At 31.5% G+C, this 16,469-nt stretch overlaps 2 protein-coding genes across 2 annotated transcripts; one reads left to right on the top strand and one right to left on the bottom strand.

Moving 5' to 3' along the window:
- The first annotated feature begins 1,519 nt into the window (after positions 1 to 1,519).
- On the top strand, positions 1,520 to 4,777 carry LOC120089236 (probable WRKY transcription factor 56). Its single transcript, XM_039046653.1, has 3 exons — positions 1,520 to 2,131; positions 2,751 to 2,891; positions 4,353 to 4,777. Exons 1-3 carry the CDS (start codon positions 1,686 to 1,688, stop codon positions 4,684 to 4,686), a joined length of 921 nt encoding a protein of 306 aa, XP_038902581.1. The 5' UTR covers positions 1,520 to 1,685; the 3' UTR covers positions 4,687 to 4,777.
- Positions 4,778 to 7,910: 3,133 nt separating this feature from the next.
- On the bottom strand, positions 7,911 to 13,106 carry LOC120088361 (probable receptor-like protein kinase At2g42960). Its single transcript, XM_039045589.1, has 8 exons — positions 12,223 to 13,106; positions 10,883 to 11,659; positions 10,688 to 10,792; positions 10,371 to 10,493; positions 10,005 to 10,175; positions 9,793 to 9,922; positions 9,213 to 9,422; positions 7,911 to 8,508 (listed from the first exon to the last, which is right to left on the bottom strand). Exons 2-8 carry the CDS (start codon positions 11,542 to 11,544, stop codon positions 8,386 to 8,388), a joined length of 1,524 nt encoding a protein of 507 aa, XP_038901517.1. The 5' UTR covers positions 11,545 to 11,659; positions 12,223 to 13,106; the 3' UTR covers positions 7,911 to 8,385.
- Positions 13,107 to 16,469: the final 3,363 nt, after the last annotated feature.

The following is a 16,469-nucleotide window of genomic DNA, read 5'->3' as shown; positions in this document are numbered from 1 at the left end:
AATCTAAAGTTTAAAAGTTCAAATAGTATCTGTGCACATATTGTTACTCAATCGACAATCAAAGATAAACAAAAAAATCAAATAATAAAAAATCAATATAGAGATTTATGTTAATAGTGTGTTAGCTATGTTTACAGGTAGAGGGAGAGAGTAGTGTATTATTAGAGAAAAAATATTAGATTATATGATTGGAGAGTTTATATAACGCATTTCTCTAAACCCTAGAAAACATTCCAACACTCATCACTCTCACCGTACGCATGCCAAACCCCACCGACCTACCTCTGCATGCAACGTCTCACCTCTACTCGCACATGCCAAGCCCCATCAACACACCCATATACATAAACACTCAACAAGGACAATAAATTAAAAGAGTCACATAGCCACAAACTCATAGGAAATGATGAGCAAATAAAAGTTGGGAAAAAAGTACAAAAATGTAAGGAAGAATGCAGAGAATTGCAGTCCTAAAGATTCAAGGAATGATTCAAATTCGATCAAAATCGAATCTATAAGCGTGATGGAGGAACAGTGTTTATTATTAGTTTGTAATTTGTATGTTCTTTTGTTCCTTACAAATTATAAACTTTGAAGGAAGGATTCAAGGATTTTTTTTTCCCTTGAAAAATAAAATTTTAACTTAAAAAAGAAACAAAGAAAGAATGTGATGGACGTCTTGGTGCATTATAGGTAATGACACAGCGAAATGGGCAGTGACACATCTCTGCCTAACTCTGATATTTTAGTATTTAAAAGCAGAAAATTTTGACCCCTAAACCATATTCTTATTCCATTATTCATAACATGATTATGACTTCTCTTGGCTAAAATATCAATTGATAGCGATTAAAATTATTGAAATATTCTCCGTTTCATGTAAAAATCGGATGGAAATAGTATATATAGTGTTACAACCTAAATAGTCAACAAGTAAAGAATAAAGAAATAGGAAATTGAAACATAAATTTATATAGTTCACTAACAATACATGTGCATGGAAAGAGTCGAAGAGAAAATTTTATTATCTTGAAGCACGTGGAGATTAAAAGGATTTATTTATGACATTTCTTAAACCTTAAGTGAGATTTCGTTCTTGGTCATACAAAATTTTAGAAAATACATTAAGGTAAATTGAAGTTCTAAGAAAAGTTTTAAAAATCATTGGAATTTTATGACTAATTGTTTCATGTTTACATTAAAAATATGTAGTACTTTTGATATCTCTGATGATTTGGTTGGTGTGTATTAATTAGTTACACCCATTTTAAATTATTTCTAAAGCAAAATGGAAGTTCAATTTAAAATTGAGTACAAACCATGCATTTGACTCCAATGAAGTTCTTTTTCTTAATATCTCCATTAATTAATTAAATAAAATGAAAATAAAACAGTGTTATATTTTATTTCTTTTTGAAAAAATCACATTTAGAAATTAAGAAGTAGATCTAGTAAGCAAAAATCCACCATTCAATTTAAGACATATCTCTAACTCCATCTTCTCTATGTGTATAATAGAACAAAGATCTAAGGCAAAGTTCACTTTTTTACACACACCCAAAACAGAAAAGAAATAGAAAAGAAAGAAGAAGAAGCAAAATTGAAGGATCTAAATTCAGCTTCTTTTCATCTCTTCCTAGTTTGTATTCCCACTGATCTTTCTAATTTTCCTTTTTTTTTTTCCAATGTCAAATGAAGATCATCATCATCATGAGGAGGAGGAGAATCCTTATTACCCAAACTTTGATCCTTTCACTCACAACTTCCATCCTCACAAACCCTTTGAAGCTCCTCCTTTGACAAGCCCTTATTATGAAGCTTTTGATATCATTCCTTCTAGTGTGGGCTTTTACTCTGATTTCTTACATGTATCAGCTGAATATGGCTACAACAACAACCTCCTCGAGATGTCGTGCTCGTCGTCCGAAGTTATTTCTCCGATTGATGATGCTTCGAAGAAGTCGTTGGGACTTAGAGATCAGTCGGTAGTGACCGGTGAGCACCCGTCGACACCGAATTGTTCCTCGACCACGTGTTCGTCCGATGAGGCTGCCGCGGGTGGTGGTGAGTCTTCCAAGAGTGGGGAGGTGAAAGGGTTTGATGATAAAAATGGAGAAAATAGCAAGAAAGTGTAGGTCTCTTCTCTCTAGCTACTACTCCCTTTCATGGTTAATTTATGCAAAATATTCAATCATCAAAAAAAAGAAAAAAGGGTTTGCTGATGATGTTCTTATTTTTTGTTTTATCCTTTCTTCTTCCTTCTTGAGAGGGAATTAATTCATAAGAAAAATCGAAAGGGATCAACACTATTAGTGATTTTTGTGAGATCTGAGTATAGAAGAAAATTTATGGGGGGTAATATTTATAGAAAAAATAACAATAAATTGAGAAAAAAAAAGTTAGGGTTTTTATTAGATATGAAGAAGTAGTATCTCCAAACAAATTGATACTGAGCTTTTCAAAAAAAAAAAAAAAAAAATGATAATGAGAGGAGTATAGTTCAGGTATCCTTTTGCTTGATCTTGAACTTTTTCAACTTTTGTTTTTTTGACCAAATGTCTGTTCGGCTCTTTTTATGGATTATGATATCATATATTTCATCTTGAGAAGATAAGTTGAGTATTTTAGAATGAAAAAATTAAGAGAATTCACAATTTTTATAAAATACATCGACTGCTTCTCTCATCGTCAAATGATTTTGAGATGAAATCTCTCGTGTTATTTATATAGTATGTATAATTATCGTACAGGGATGGCGGAAAAAAGAAGGAGAAAAGAGAAAAAGGGCCACGATTTGCCTTCATGACAAAAACTGAAATTGATAATCTTGAAGATGGATATAGATGGAGAAAATATGGTCAGAAAGCAGTCAAAAACAGCCCTTTTCCAAGGTTAATCTCATTTCATTTCTCTCAAGTTCTCACTCTTTTAACCTGATTAAAAATTAAAACCTAGTTAGGTAAAAAAATAAAAAGAAAATATTTGGTTAACTATATATATATATATATATTTCTATTTCATTTTTGTACAAAAGTAGCTAATTATTGTATTTGAATCAACATAAACTTGGGCACAGCTTAAAACAAATAATCACAGATTATGATAACCCCACAAGGGTTGTATATAACATAATCTATGTGTGTGGAAGAATAGTACTAATTGAGATATTGTAACCCTAGAAATATTTATATGGATTTTCTACTCTTTTTAGTTTCAATGCACTTTTAGATTTAAATAGAACTTACAAGTTTGTTCTAGTTTTAATCTCTAAACTTTCAAGCTAAATTGGTTTATTTTTTGGTTTCTAAGCTTTTAGCTTGTCCATTATAGTCGATGAAAGTTTTAGAAATAACAATTTTGATTTTGATTTTCTAAAATTTTAACAAAGTTAATAGTGGGTGGTTTTAAGTTTGCATAGTATAAGTTAATATAAGCATGATTTTAAGTTAAATAGGTTAGAGATGAACTTCGAACGAAATGGAGGTTTAATTCAAATAAATAAGTAACATAATAATAACCATAGTGAATCTTTTTATACAGGAACTTAGGGAAAAAATAAATATTTTAAAAGTCCAACAATTAAAATAGAACAAACGTAATAGTTTGAAAGCCCAAAATAGAAACGAACACTAGGGACTAAAATGAGATTAATCTAAACCTCTACTTTTCATATTTTTCAGGTTTGCAATTTTTCTCATTATTTCCCACTATGATTTAATACACTAAACATAAATTACAAATGTGTTACGGCTAAAATCATCACTTGATTAAAAAATTTTAACCATTTAATAATAATTTTGTCTTTAATTTTCTATTAAAAAATTTATGTTTACTTTCGTAGTTATTTTCACATTTTTTTTAAACACTTAATTTTTTTTTTTTTATCAAGTTTCAAAAGTGAAAATTATATTTTTTTAAATTTCCAAAACTTTTTTGGAAACATATAACAAAAGAAACATTTAGATAAAAGTAGTGTGTTTAATTAGAGAAAATTATTTTAAATGACAAAACTGCTGAAAGTATTCACAAATAAGAGTAGAATATCACAATCTATCTACGATAGACCATATAAACTACTATCTATGTCTATCATAACAATATAGATTACTATCTGTGTCTATCATGACATAGAAGTCTATCACAGTTTGACACAGATAGACCTAGTTTATCGCGGTCTATTACAAATAGATAGTAAAATTTTGCTATATTTATAAATATTTTTTTTCATTTTTCTATATTTGAAAATAACCTTTTAATAAATTTAATTTTCAAAAACAAAAAACAAAAAATTCCAACGGTTACGGAACAGGATCTAAGCTTATAGATTTCGGGTTTTCTTTTTTTGGGTGCAGAAGTTATTATAAATGCACAAGTCAAAATTGCAGTGTGAAAAAAAGAGTAGAAAGATCATCAGAAGATCCATGTTTTGTTATAACAACATATGAAGGCAAACACAACCATTATTGTCCAATTATACTTCGAGGCCACAATGCCACCGGAGTTTTGCCGCCGTCGGTTTCACCGCCGTACCTTCCGGGATTAGCTCCGGCGAACTTCTTGTCCGGCGAGTTCTATGAAAATCTGAACCAACAACAATATTATGATCAGGTTCCTGATCAGTATGGGCTGTTGCAAGATTTGGTTAATCCATCATTTAATAATTCAAAGCAACACCCATCAAATTAATTAAATAATTAATCTCTTTCTTAATTATTATATATAAATGTAATTGACATTATAATTAATTAGCTTTAGTGCATCTTGTAATTTCTCCTTTCTTGCCCCTAATACTCTAATTTGTTCTTAAGAGTGCCATTGTTAATTAATTGTGATCAACCGAATGATGAACCATATTTATTTCAACTTTTCGATTTCAAAAATGTATCATGATTTATTTTAACAAATTACTTTATTTCTTAAAAGCAAACCCATCGAAAAGACATTATATTGGTGGTTGGACAATTATACCAACTAAATATATCAAGATAAATATTATCGTCGTCTAAACAACTCTATCGTCGACTTCTCCGTTCACTCTATCTTCGCCGCCTCCCACTACATCAAATTCCCAAATTAGTACTCCGTCATAGTCACTGTCGCAACAATTTCCTCCTTTGAACCCATCAAATTTTGTAACTACCACCTCATTTCATCTTCCGACTTTTTCGTCGCATTGAAAATCGTCGCAGTAGTCACCCCAAATAACTATTACATACGTGTAGATTTTAAAATTATATCTAACCAAGACTATGAATCTACATTCCATTAGTTTTCTAATAAAATAGCTACATTCCATTTTTTTCCCCTATACATATATATATAGGAGCAATAGGGAAGGATCATAAGCAATGAATTAGATTTTTTTTTAGAATTTAATTTCAGAGTAATTATCAATTTAAACCCATTAATTTTAGAAGATGTATCAATTTAAAAACTCAAAATTAATAATTATATCAATTTAAATCATAAACTAATAATTGTATCATTGTTTTTATAAGTCTATCAATTTAAATCCTAAACTTTCATAATAATTATCAATTTAAACCTTCCATTATGTTTTATTTGGCTACACTTATGAAAATTCATGATCTAAATTGATATACTTATGAAAGTTTAGGGTTTAAATTGATACACTTGAATGTTTAGAGTTTAAATTGATATAATTATTAGTTTGATATTTGAATTGATATAATTATAGTTTAGAGTTTAAATTGATACAACTCTCAAAATTCAAAGATATAAACCGACCTTTGCCCATAATTTTATTTGAAATATTAAGTAGGATGAGAAGATTTTATATGGTACCCGCAATGATGTAGTCAAGCCCACTATTATTATTATTATTATGTGAAAATGAAGGTTTTATTAGAAGTGGGAGAATCCTTGTATATAAGATGCTTATTTCATATTTTATTTTCAATAATTTATAAAGTGACGATGTTATTCGTAAAATCATTGCATGGAAATTATTTGAAGTTTAAATATAATCCCTTTTTAAGCAATTTTTAGAGAATTCTATGTGTATCTAATATATGAATATTGAGAAGCTTTAGTAGTAAAATATAAGAAATAATATATCATATACGAAATATAAAATGATAGTAACCAAATCATAATTATATCATTAAACTAATGCATTTATATACATTGTATCCACATTAGGAATTATGATGATATCAACATATTAAATGCATATAATATAATGTAATTCCAAATACCCTTTTTTTAAAAAAAGAAAACTTCCATTTCTTAATCTTATAAAACATAAAATAACAAACAAAATGCTATAATCAAAGGGGAAAAGGAAAAGAAAACGACCAATATTTATATTATGAAAAAACATGCTACAAGAATAAGATTATCATATGCGGACCGTTGATTAATTTGGACAATTAAAAAAGAAAAAAAAAGTCAAAGTTTGAAGAGCTTGAAATTCAAAGAGTGGTCAGTGGGGGACTTGGCATTTATGATGATTGTGTCAAATTAGATTCTCTGCAAACACACATTTTTGTGTAACCCAAGATTTCAATTCTTTCTTTTCAACTTATTTCTTATTTCTTTTCCCATTATACTTGAAATTCTAAAGAATTCATAATCATAAAAAAGAGAAAATCTCCGACTTTCAAAATATTATATTTTTAATCTTTGAATTTTGAGTTTGATTTTATTTTGATCATAGGTTTCAAAAGGTTACAATTTTATTCTGAGATTTGAGTTTTATTTCAATTTAGTCAATAATTTTAAAAAATTACTTCTCAATCATGTTCAGCTTCTAATGTACATTGTTGTTAAAACATTTAAATCCTAAGGTCTCTTAGTAGTTCAATTATTAAACTTTCTTCTTGTTATAAGGGTGTAGTTTTCGAGATTGAAAATTGAAAGAAGGGGAATTAAGAGAGTATTGAGGAATAAAGGGAAAATAAGGAAGTGTTCACTCATAAATTGAAGTAAATGAAAAAAATGGAGATAATAACGATTTCTGTTTATATACTAACAATAAAAGTATTTTTGAATTTCTTTTTAAATTTAAGAATATTAATGAAAATTTTAAAAGTTAGGAAAATTTTTTAAACAAAAATTAACGAACAGTACGGGTATTTTTTAATTATTTTTTGTTTAAGAGAAATGATTTTTGCAATGGTGCTTATAGAAAAATCAATTTTTATTTAAAAAACATTGTTTGTAAAAAATTATTTCAAACACAGTCAATTTAATCCAAAAAGAAAAAATGGCAATAAACACAGCCAGAAACATGAAAAGTGAGAGATGGAGGCAAAAGGTTGAAAATGAAGTAATGATGGGGATTAATTGATTTCCCCAACAACAAACTTTGAAAATTGAGGTTGCCTCTGACCAATGGCAAATGTAGACTCCATAACTATTTTCTTTTCTTTCTTTTGCTTCACAAAGGCATTAGCTTCACTTTTACTAATCAATCAAACACTCCCATTCCTTTCATCATCCATCATCATCAACCAGTAGTAGTACTTGAAATTCACATGTTTTCTACTTTTTCACTCATTACTCCTCAATTTCTCCGTTTCACAACAACAGGTTTTCCTCGTCTCGGAAAGTGATTGTCTCATATCAACCAAGATATGTTGATGCTTTTGCTGCACAAGAAAGCAAGTCGATATTGATCGTAGAAAGATGAAAAGCAAGGAATTTGTAATGATATCCAAAACATAGGAAAAGACAATTCTACTTTTTCACTCGTTACTCAATTTCTCCATTTCGTAACAACGGGTTTTCCTGGTCTTCGAAAGTGATGACCTCATACCAATGAAGATATATCGATATGCTTTTGCAGCACAAGAACGCATGTCAATATTGATCGTAGAAAGACGAGAACCAAGGAATGTGTAATGACATCCAAAACATGGTAATGAACAAAGCAAAACCAACCAGTATATCAAGCAGAAACTCATTCTCTTTTTAACAAAAGAAATGAATAAGAGGAGTTGAGTCATGGTCGCCATGCACAGAACAGCAGCAATCAAAGAGATGCTCAAAAAGGAGGTGAAAAAAGTGAAAAAAAAGAGAAGAAGAAATTACAATAATGTAAATTAAAGCCAAACCAGCTCGGCCATGTCCGGTGGTCCTTCAGACAAGCCTGTACAATCTCTCTCCCTTTCTCTCTCAATCTCTCTGTCTCTCTCAGACCTTTTGTTATTGTGTGAGGAAAATGAAAAATGGCCCTTTTGTTGGGCCTCTCCCTTTTCCATCACTATTTCATAACTCTAGGACTAAGCCTGAAATGAGCAAACAGCAGAAGCTAGACCACCATCAATTCAAACTTCTCTCTAGAAAAAACAACTTTTTTTTTCCTGGTAGACATGAACATGAGAGGTGCAATAATTTACTATGCTCATGCTTTTGTCAGTTCTATTCATGGCTTGTCTCTGATTTATGGTTCTCGGACGGCCCATCCGTCTGCTCTGAACCTGATATTTCTTTCATTGACTCGATCTCCAAGCTTATCGATCGGCTTTTTCGATTTCTTCTATCCTGCAAAGTTATATGTATAAAGATGAACTTTCTACCAGCATCTTTGAACCATTAGCAAATGCCCTACTGCTAAATCAAATTGGTTTCTGAACCATGACTGTTTAGGATGCAGTTTTGTATGATGAAGAAATGAAACATATTGAGATGATATAGTGTAACATAATACTGTATTGATGTAAACTCGAATAACTCAGGTATCGTGGCAGAACTCTCATCTTTCAAGTATTTTGACTGTGTAACTAAGAAAGCTCGATGACATAGCTGCCAACACAGCTATAGCAAAACAGGACCACCTTAAAGTATATACATCTAACAAGTTCCAGCAGAAGTGTCCAAAAACGTGGTCACAGTAAAGACTTGAATGCACTTGCACAAAAATTTAAAAGCCATTGTCCTATACTAAAATATTCTCTTTAAATGACTATGAAACAAAAATTTGGGAAAAGGAGTTAGATAACTGCAAAATTTTCACATGGGAAATCAGAGAAACTTGAATCACATTGTACCCAATGCATTAGACAAGACTTTTGCTTTTAGTGAAATTGAACAGGTGATGCCTAGCTAGACTGGAAGCATGTTCTTTTAAAGAAAATCATTATTGTAGAGCCAGCCAATTAATATCAATGAAATGCTTGAAGTTTAGACAAATCACAATGGACAACAATCGATGATGCAGTAACAGAACAAGATAACGATTTACATACCTCGTGGAGTGGAAATTCATCGGCTTCAAGCATTCTTACAACTTGACTCATCTTGGGTCTTTTGATTGATTCAGGATCAATACACCTAAGTGCAACAAGAAGGGCACGTTTCAAAGCACGAGTAGTTGGCTTGATCTCAAGGTTCATGTCCACAACTTCTTCTGCTCGCCTTGTTGCTACCATCATCTTTAGCCACTCAACCAGATTAACCTGACAAAAACGCAATTTACAAGGTTCAACAAGCAATCGATTGGAGGTAGTGACCAATGATGAACCAGGTAGAATACTTTATGAAATGAGTGTAGTATCCAAAAATATAGCTAGAAAAGCTATTTCGATTATAATTGGAGATTGATTGAAAAGCAAGGATATAGGCTCGTGAAACTAACAAAGGTTACGTAGAAAATACCTAGGAGCACGAGATAACTCTCTCTAAAGAACTCAACAAAATAGCCACATATCAAATATGCAAAAATAGAAATTCCAGCAAAGATAAGCAAAGTTTACCAAGAGATTGACACGAACATGCACAACCATCAAGTTGGGATAGAGTAAAATTCGATTTAATAATAATAACTACCTCATTAGAAGGACGTGCATAATCCACAGGGTCCCTCCCTGTAATTGCTTCTAGCAGGAGAACCCCGAAGCTATAGATGTCACTCTTTTCATTCAACAAGCCCGTATTTGCATATTCTGGTGCCACATACCTGAAATATAAAAAGGATAAATTTTTACTACGGGTCCTGATAAGAGACGGAACAATCTCAATGAAATGAGCTCCATTCATACCCAAATGTTCCCATAACTCTAGTTGTGATGTGACTCTCTCCAGAGCCCAAGAGTTTGGCTAATCCGAAATCAGAAACTTTGGCATTGAACTCATCATCAATCAAAATGTTGCTTGATTTTATATCTCTGTGAACAACTTTTGGTTCGATTGCTTCGTGTAAATATGCAAGCCTGCATAAAGTTAATATGTTTGCATCTCTGTTAATTAAGCCTTTGAGTTTGAGCTAATTGTTGGCTATATTCATGTTGTCTTATGTATGTTAGTTCCTAATGCACCAAGCACACAGCAACTGAGAAGAAATCAATTCCAGAACATATTACTACTAGGACTTTTTGCAATTGATGTGCTATGTTTTAAAGACTTACGCCTTAGCAGTGCCAAGAAGCACCTTCATGCGAGCCTCCCAAGTAAGCGTGCCGTGTTGGCACATGGCTCCATGTAGCCACTGTTCTAGATTGCCATTGTTCACATATTCATACACTAGCATCCTACATGAAGAAATGAGGTAAAGACAAGTTCTCATAGCCTTCAGAGCAATAAGCAAATTTCAGAAAACATAGACAAAAGGAACAATAAAATACGACTTGTGAAAGCATGTATATATAACTTAACAAGACCCAAAAAGGGTTCTGGTGATTTTTTAATCGAGATTAAATATAGATGATGATGAATTTTTTCGTACCTGTGAACTCCTTCTATGCAATAACCCAGCAGTCGGACAAGATTCTTATGCCGAACGTGGCCAATAGCCTCCACTTCAACTCTAAATTCTTTCTCTGCCTGACCCCTAAAAATGCATTTCAAATCATAAAGCAAGTTTTCCAAAAGCACCATGTTAGAAAAGAACAAGATGGTTCTTTGAATAGTAAATCCTTACAGATTATTGAGTAGTTTTTTCACTGCAACCTCAGTGCCATTGATGAGTCTGCCCTTATACACAACCCCATATCCCCCTTCCCCAAGAATATTTTCAGTAGAAAAACGATTAGTTGCAAGCTCCAGATCCCTGAGAGTGAACCAGTGGCCCCACCCAAGATGTGAAATTTCTGGCAAGCCAACTAGAGGAGACGGTGGCACAATTCCTCCATATCCTCCATACGACCTCGAAGCCTGCTTCCGAGCATTTCCAGAGCTTCCTTCTTCCCCTGATTGTGAATTGCCTGCTTTTTCATGTTGGTAAGTGGAGCTGCATTGGCTATTGTTATCAGGTTCACTTGATTTCGTTACAGCCATAACTTCTGAATTTTCATCATTTCTTTTGACATCAACCGAAAGAAGTCTATTTTCAGGGTGGTCATTGGGAGTTTGAATCCCAACCTGATCTATCCTGATATCTTTTGAAAAATTAGGTATTTGGGAAATAGGGAATTTGTCCACAGATCTCTTAGATTTTTTTCTAAACAGGATCCACATAGATAACAAACCAAGAATCAAAACTATAAATGCACCAATGCAAATACAGATCAAAACCCATAATGACAAGCCCCAAAATGAAGTCTTCTTGGATAAATGATCATTCAATGAACTCCCAGACGCCATATCTGATCCACTGTTTACTAAAGTTCCAAGCCAAAGGAAACTTCAAGTTCAAGCTCTTAACAAATTTCAACACATGCCCATCTGGAAATTCAGGTATGAGATAAGGATTAAGGACCTGACAATAGAGAATCAACCAAACATCAGCAACTTTTTTAATAAGAACAAGCAGTTCCATTGATATGAAAGAGATTACAGAAGAAATACTCCAACTCAGGGACTATTATAAAGGAAGTGGAAGAGTTGAGAAATTCTTTGACCAAGAACTCCAAGGTGAAGCAACAAAAACCATTATACCCCATGTCTCACTGAGATCTTTACAAGCATCATCAATTGTTGACTTCTTTTCATTGAACATAATTTTAGGTCATCAACTCTTGTCCAATTTGTCATACAAAAGGGAACTAAGCTGAAAATAAAACAATGAGGAGATTATCTCCATCTGGATAGACTATTGAAGTTGAACCATAACAAAACTCTACCATACAAAATCCCAAATAACAGTTCAGAAACCTAATTTCTAAAACAACCAATAGTGAAGTTCAAATTTCAGGTGTAGACAAAAGACAGAAAGACCCAAAAAAAAAAAAACATGTAAAAACACAATTCCTCGATCCAAACAAGAGACAAGGGCAATGTAATTCGTGTAACACAGAGGGATTTAAAGAACAAGGGATTTACCTCATGTAGTAATCGAAGATAGACCCAGATTTGCCCCTTCCACCAGGAACCCGGAAAGGGAAATAAAGCGAATCGTGTTTAGCCAATGGAGACCCAAAAAGCATTGGAGGGATATGCCAAAATGTTGTCTGAAATAACTCAAACCCAACAAATCCAAAGCCCCAAAAAGATATAGTAAAGGAGTAATTAACAAGTAGGGATAGTGGGCCAAAGAGAAATTCTGAGAATGATAAAATAGAAGACGGAAGAAGAGAAGAAGCACAGACAAAAACAAAAATCTAATCCTTAGAGAGAGAAAGGGGTAGAAGAACAAAGAAGGAAGGGGAGAAAGAGAGAGAGGAATTGAATAAGATAATTGGAAAGGATTTAAAGGGTCAGAAAAGAAAAGGTGGATGAAAATGGTTGGTGGGTATTGTAAGGCAAAGCGTCAAGTACAAAGGGACCTCTTGCAAGCTGGAAAGGAAGCTTGGTTTGCAATGGAGGAAACCACAGAGAGGAAAAACAGTAAAGGAAACGCAAAAAAGAAGCGAACAAGAATAGGACATTCATAACATAAATACGAGCAAAGCAAAGCAAAACAAAGCAATATACGAAGAAGAAGAAGAAGAAGAAGAAGACGAAGAAGAAGAAGAAGAAGAAAGTAAAGTTGTGAAAGAGTCAAAAACTAATCAAAGCCAAATACTGAATTCTCAATCCAATTCAATCTCAAGTCCCCAAAACTCCAAATTCAAAGCCTTTAAGCCGGGTCGAATCGGGTCTTTGCTGAAAAGCAAAATGGGGACACTGATCTAACACCGTTAAGAGCAGGGCATTGGAATGATCTTGATCGTTAATGGCATTAATTCGACAACTGGCTTGTAATCATTTGGAGCAAAAGGAAAAGCCATAACCAAAAAAACGGTGAAAGTAAAAGGCAAGACTGCAGACCAAAAGAAACTAATACGCACTCATCACCAACAAAACAAATAATCAATATCAAAATTTCATATTAATCTTGAAAATGAGGGAGAAAAACCCAGAATTTGATGCTTGATTCTTTAGAAAGTTTTGATTTTTTTCAGATTGAAGATATGGGTAATTTGATGGGTTGAATAGAAAAGAAAATCAAGGAGACAATTGGGTCAACTCAATTTGTTTTGGAACTGGGAATTGATTTTTCTTTTTTCTTTTTGCATTTATTGTTTGGGGATTTTCAAAGTAAAAAAAGAAAAAAACATTGAACAATCCATCAATTATAGCGGCAATTAAAGGGAAAGCCGGCGTGAGAATTGGAATGGACTCAACCTTTTGCAAAACTCAAAATTCTTATTTTCTTGTCAAAATCATTCGTATTCATATTTATTCATAATAACTATGTAATGACGACATGTCGTTTTAATCAGACCGATGCATGATGAATAATCGACATGCCGACTCTATCAACACTATGACTGCACTTTCTCAACTCTCAAGTACTTTTTTCTCTCTGTTTAGTTTAAGAAATTTGCTTCTTTTTAGTTTATGTATTATTGAAATGTATGTTTTAGTCAATGTATTTTTTAAAAATGGCCTATTTTGATCTTTTATTTTTATTTCCATCTCATTTATCTTACTCAAAATTTGACTCAACATTTCATTCACTCAATTTCTTAACTGAGTTTTGTTAGGTATAAAATCTGGGTTAAAAATTACGATAAAGACTAAAGTGATAACTTTTTAAAATTATACTAACTAAAATATAAGTTTTGAAAGTATATATGCTAAAATAAACAAAAGTATATGAGGCCGATTTGTTCCACTGGAATGAGATTTTGTTTATTTAGGGCATGTTTGTTATACTGGAATGGGATGAGTTTGACATGGAATGTAATAAAAAACCAATGTTCGGATTGAGCATTTTGGATCCTATTTGTAATACCAAACTCAATCCATTCTAACAGTTTTCAACCAAACCATTTTTCTCACCGTTTTCATGTTTCACGATCCCATTTTCGTTATGTCCTCGATATATCACGCATTTCAATGCTCCTTTGAATCCCAATAATCATGATTACATTTCAACTTCCCAAACAACCCATAATATAAAGATCAAAATGAACACTAAGAAACTACATGGACTGAAATAGTATTTAAACAAACAATAACTTAGTCTTTGAACTTTAATTTATAACAACTTAATCTTATACTTGTAAATTTGTAACAATTTAATTCATAAATATTAGTATCTGACAATTTAGTTTTGTACTTTTAAATTTGTAATAGTTTACTCTCTATTGTGAAAATCTCCTCAAGTTATTCCAGAACATTTTGGTCTTTGTCATTCATAAATATATTTGGATTTTAATCCGTTTATTAATAAATATATGGTAGGATTGTGAAAAATCTCCTCAAGTTATTCTAGAACACTTTGGTCTTTGTCATTCATAAATATATTTGGATTTTAATCCATTTATTAATAAATATATGGTAGGAGTGAATTAAAACATAATTCAATGGATAAAGACATCAATTAATTTTATTGGACCAATCCTTTACCTCTGCTTGTTGAACTGAAAAAGTATATACATAGGATAATAAATCTTATAAAGTTCAACGGTATTTTTCATGTTAGGAATTAAATCGTAAAAAAATAATATATAAAAACTTAATTATTATATGCTAAAATTTAAGGACAAACTTGTAATGAAAAAAAAAAAAAAAAAAAACAAAGCTTAGGAACTAAATCTTTATAATTTTTTTTTTATTTTTCTAATTTTTTTGTTTTTATTTAAAAAATAGAGATATTTTTAAACGTTACAAGATTTGAGTATTGGGAAGGTTTTATTTGAAAAATGGTTCGATTAGGTGTTAAGGGATTGTGATAATATGGTTTCATTTCACATTCCTTCGAAACTTATTCTCATTTTTCACAAAAAAANAAAAAAAAAAAAATCCAATAAATATCCTACTTACAAGGTTTAAAATTAGATTGAACATAATTTAAATTTTGATTAAATAATGGATTTACTTTGGTTTTTAAGTTGCCTGAAAATGCAAATAGCAACTAATTTCCTTTAACTTTACTCAATGTCTAGTTTATGAAAAAACCACTTCATCTTTTCTTTTCCCATTTCATCTAAATTAAACTACAAATTCCTTTGGCACTTTTTTTTGTTCTCTATTTTCTTTTATATATAAAATACTAACCCTTTGAACTAATTTTGGTTGCTCCTAAGAAATGTTTTTTTTTAGGCAAACAAGTATAAAGCTAGATAAAAAAATCAAGTCTCCTCATCCTAAATGATAGGAAGAATATATACAATTTGGAGAAGGATATAGACCAACGAACAACTCTGAGAAGAAGCCAAAAAGGGTAGGACATGGGTTGCTTTATTCCCCTTACAAACAAAATTGCCCACAAAAGAAATGTCATCGATAAAGTTATAAATATCAAATAATGACAACTCCACCCCATTTATGAGATTAATGACCTCAAGAGCATTCTACTCGACAACAAGCGACGGGTTGGACTCGATTCATTCCTTATAAATAGCATTCAAACCCTCAACAATGGTCTCAACTTCCAAAAGATTGATGTTTCTCTTTCTTTGAGTGAATTTACAACCGCACAACAAGGTCACACCAGTATGATCACGAACAATCCAACCAAGCCCCCTCTTCCCTCCTGAAACTAAGTCGTATCAGTATTAAGTTTTCAACAATCGACTGAATGAGGGACCCAACAAATAACGGCACGATTAGAAGAAGAAAGAAGAGAAGAAAAGTTATCACCATAATTAGTAGAGTGATATTGTTATTTCTAATGTTAATACGTTTTTTTTATTAAAAAAAATTGTTAAAACATTACTTTTATTTTGCATTAAAAAATTATTTTATTCATTAACATTATCATTTTTTTAATTCAACGATAGACAAGGAGGAGATTAGAAAATCTCTTGGTCAAAAGTATATACACTATATCAATTTAATTTATATTCATGTTGGTCTTTAACATTGATTTAATATAAATTTTGTAGAAAATTTGGTTTGATTATATCTTTTGTTCGTTTATCTTATAGATAAGGTATTAGTGTAGACAAATATAATTTGAAATCATAAATAGTATATAGGAAGTTGTGTCTTGAAATGGGATCTATTATTGAAATGATTAGGACAAAGAAAGTGATAAAAAGTTATGTTATAGTTGAACAACTAACACCGGTTTGGTAATCATTTTATTTTTTGTTTTTGTTTTTATTTTTTAAGATTAAGCTTATGGACACTACGTC

This window comes from Benincasa hispida, chromosome 10 (genome assembly GCF_009727055.1).
Source record: "Benincasa hispida cultivar B227 chromosome 10, ASM972705v1, whole genome shotgun sequence".
Lineage (NCBI taxonomy): Eukaryota > Viridiplantae > Streptophyta > Magnoliopsida > Cucurbitales > Cucurbitaceae > Benincasa > Benincasa hispida.
The sequence above is the reverse complement of the archived record's forward strand: the minus strand, read 5'-3'. Positions and strand labels throughout refer to the sequence as shown.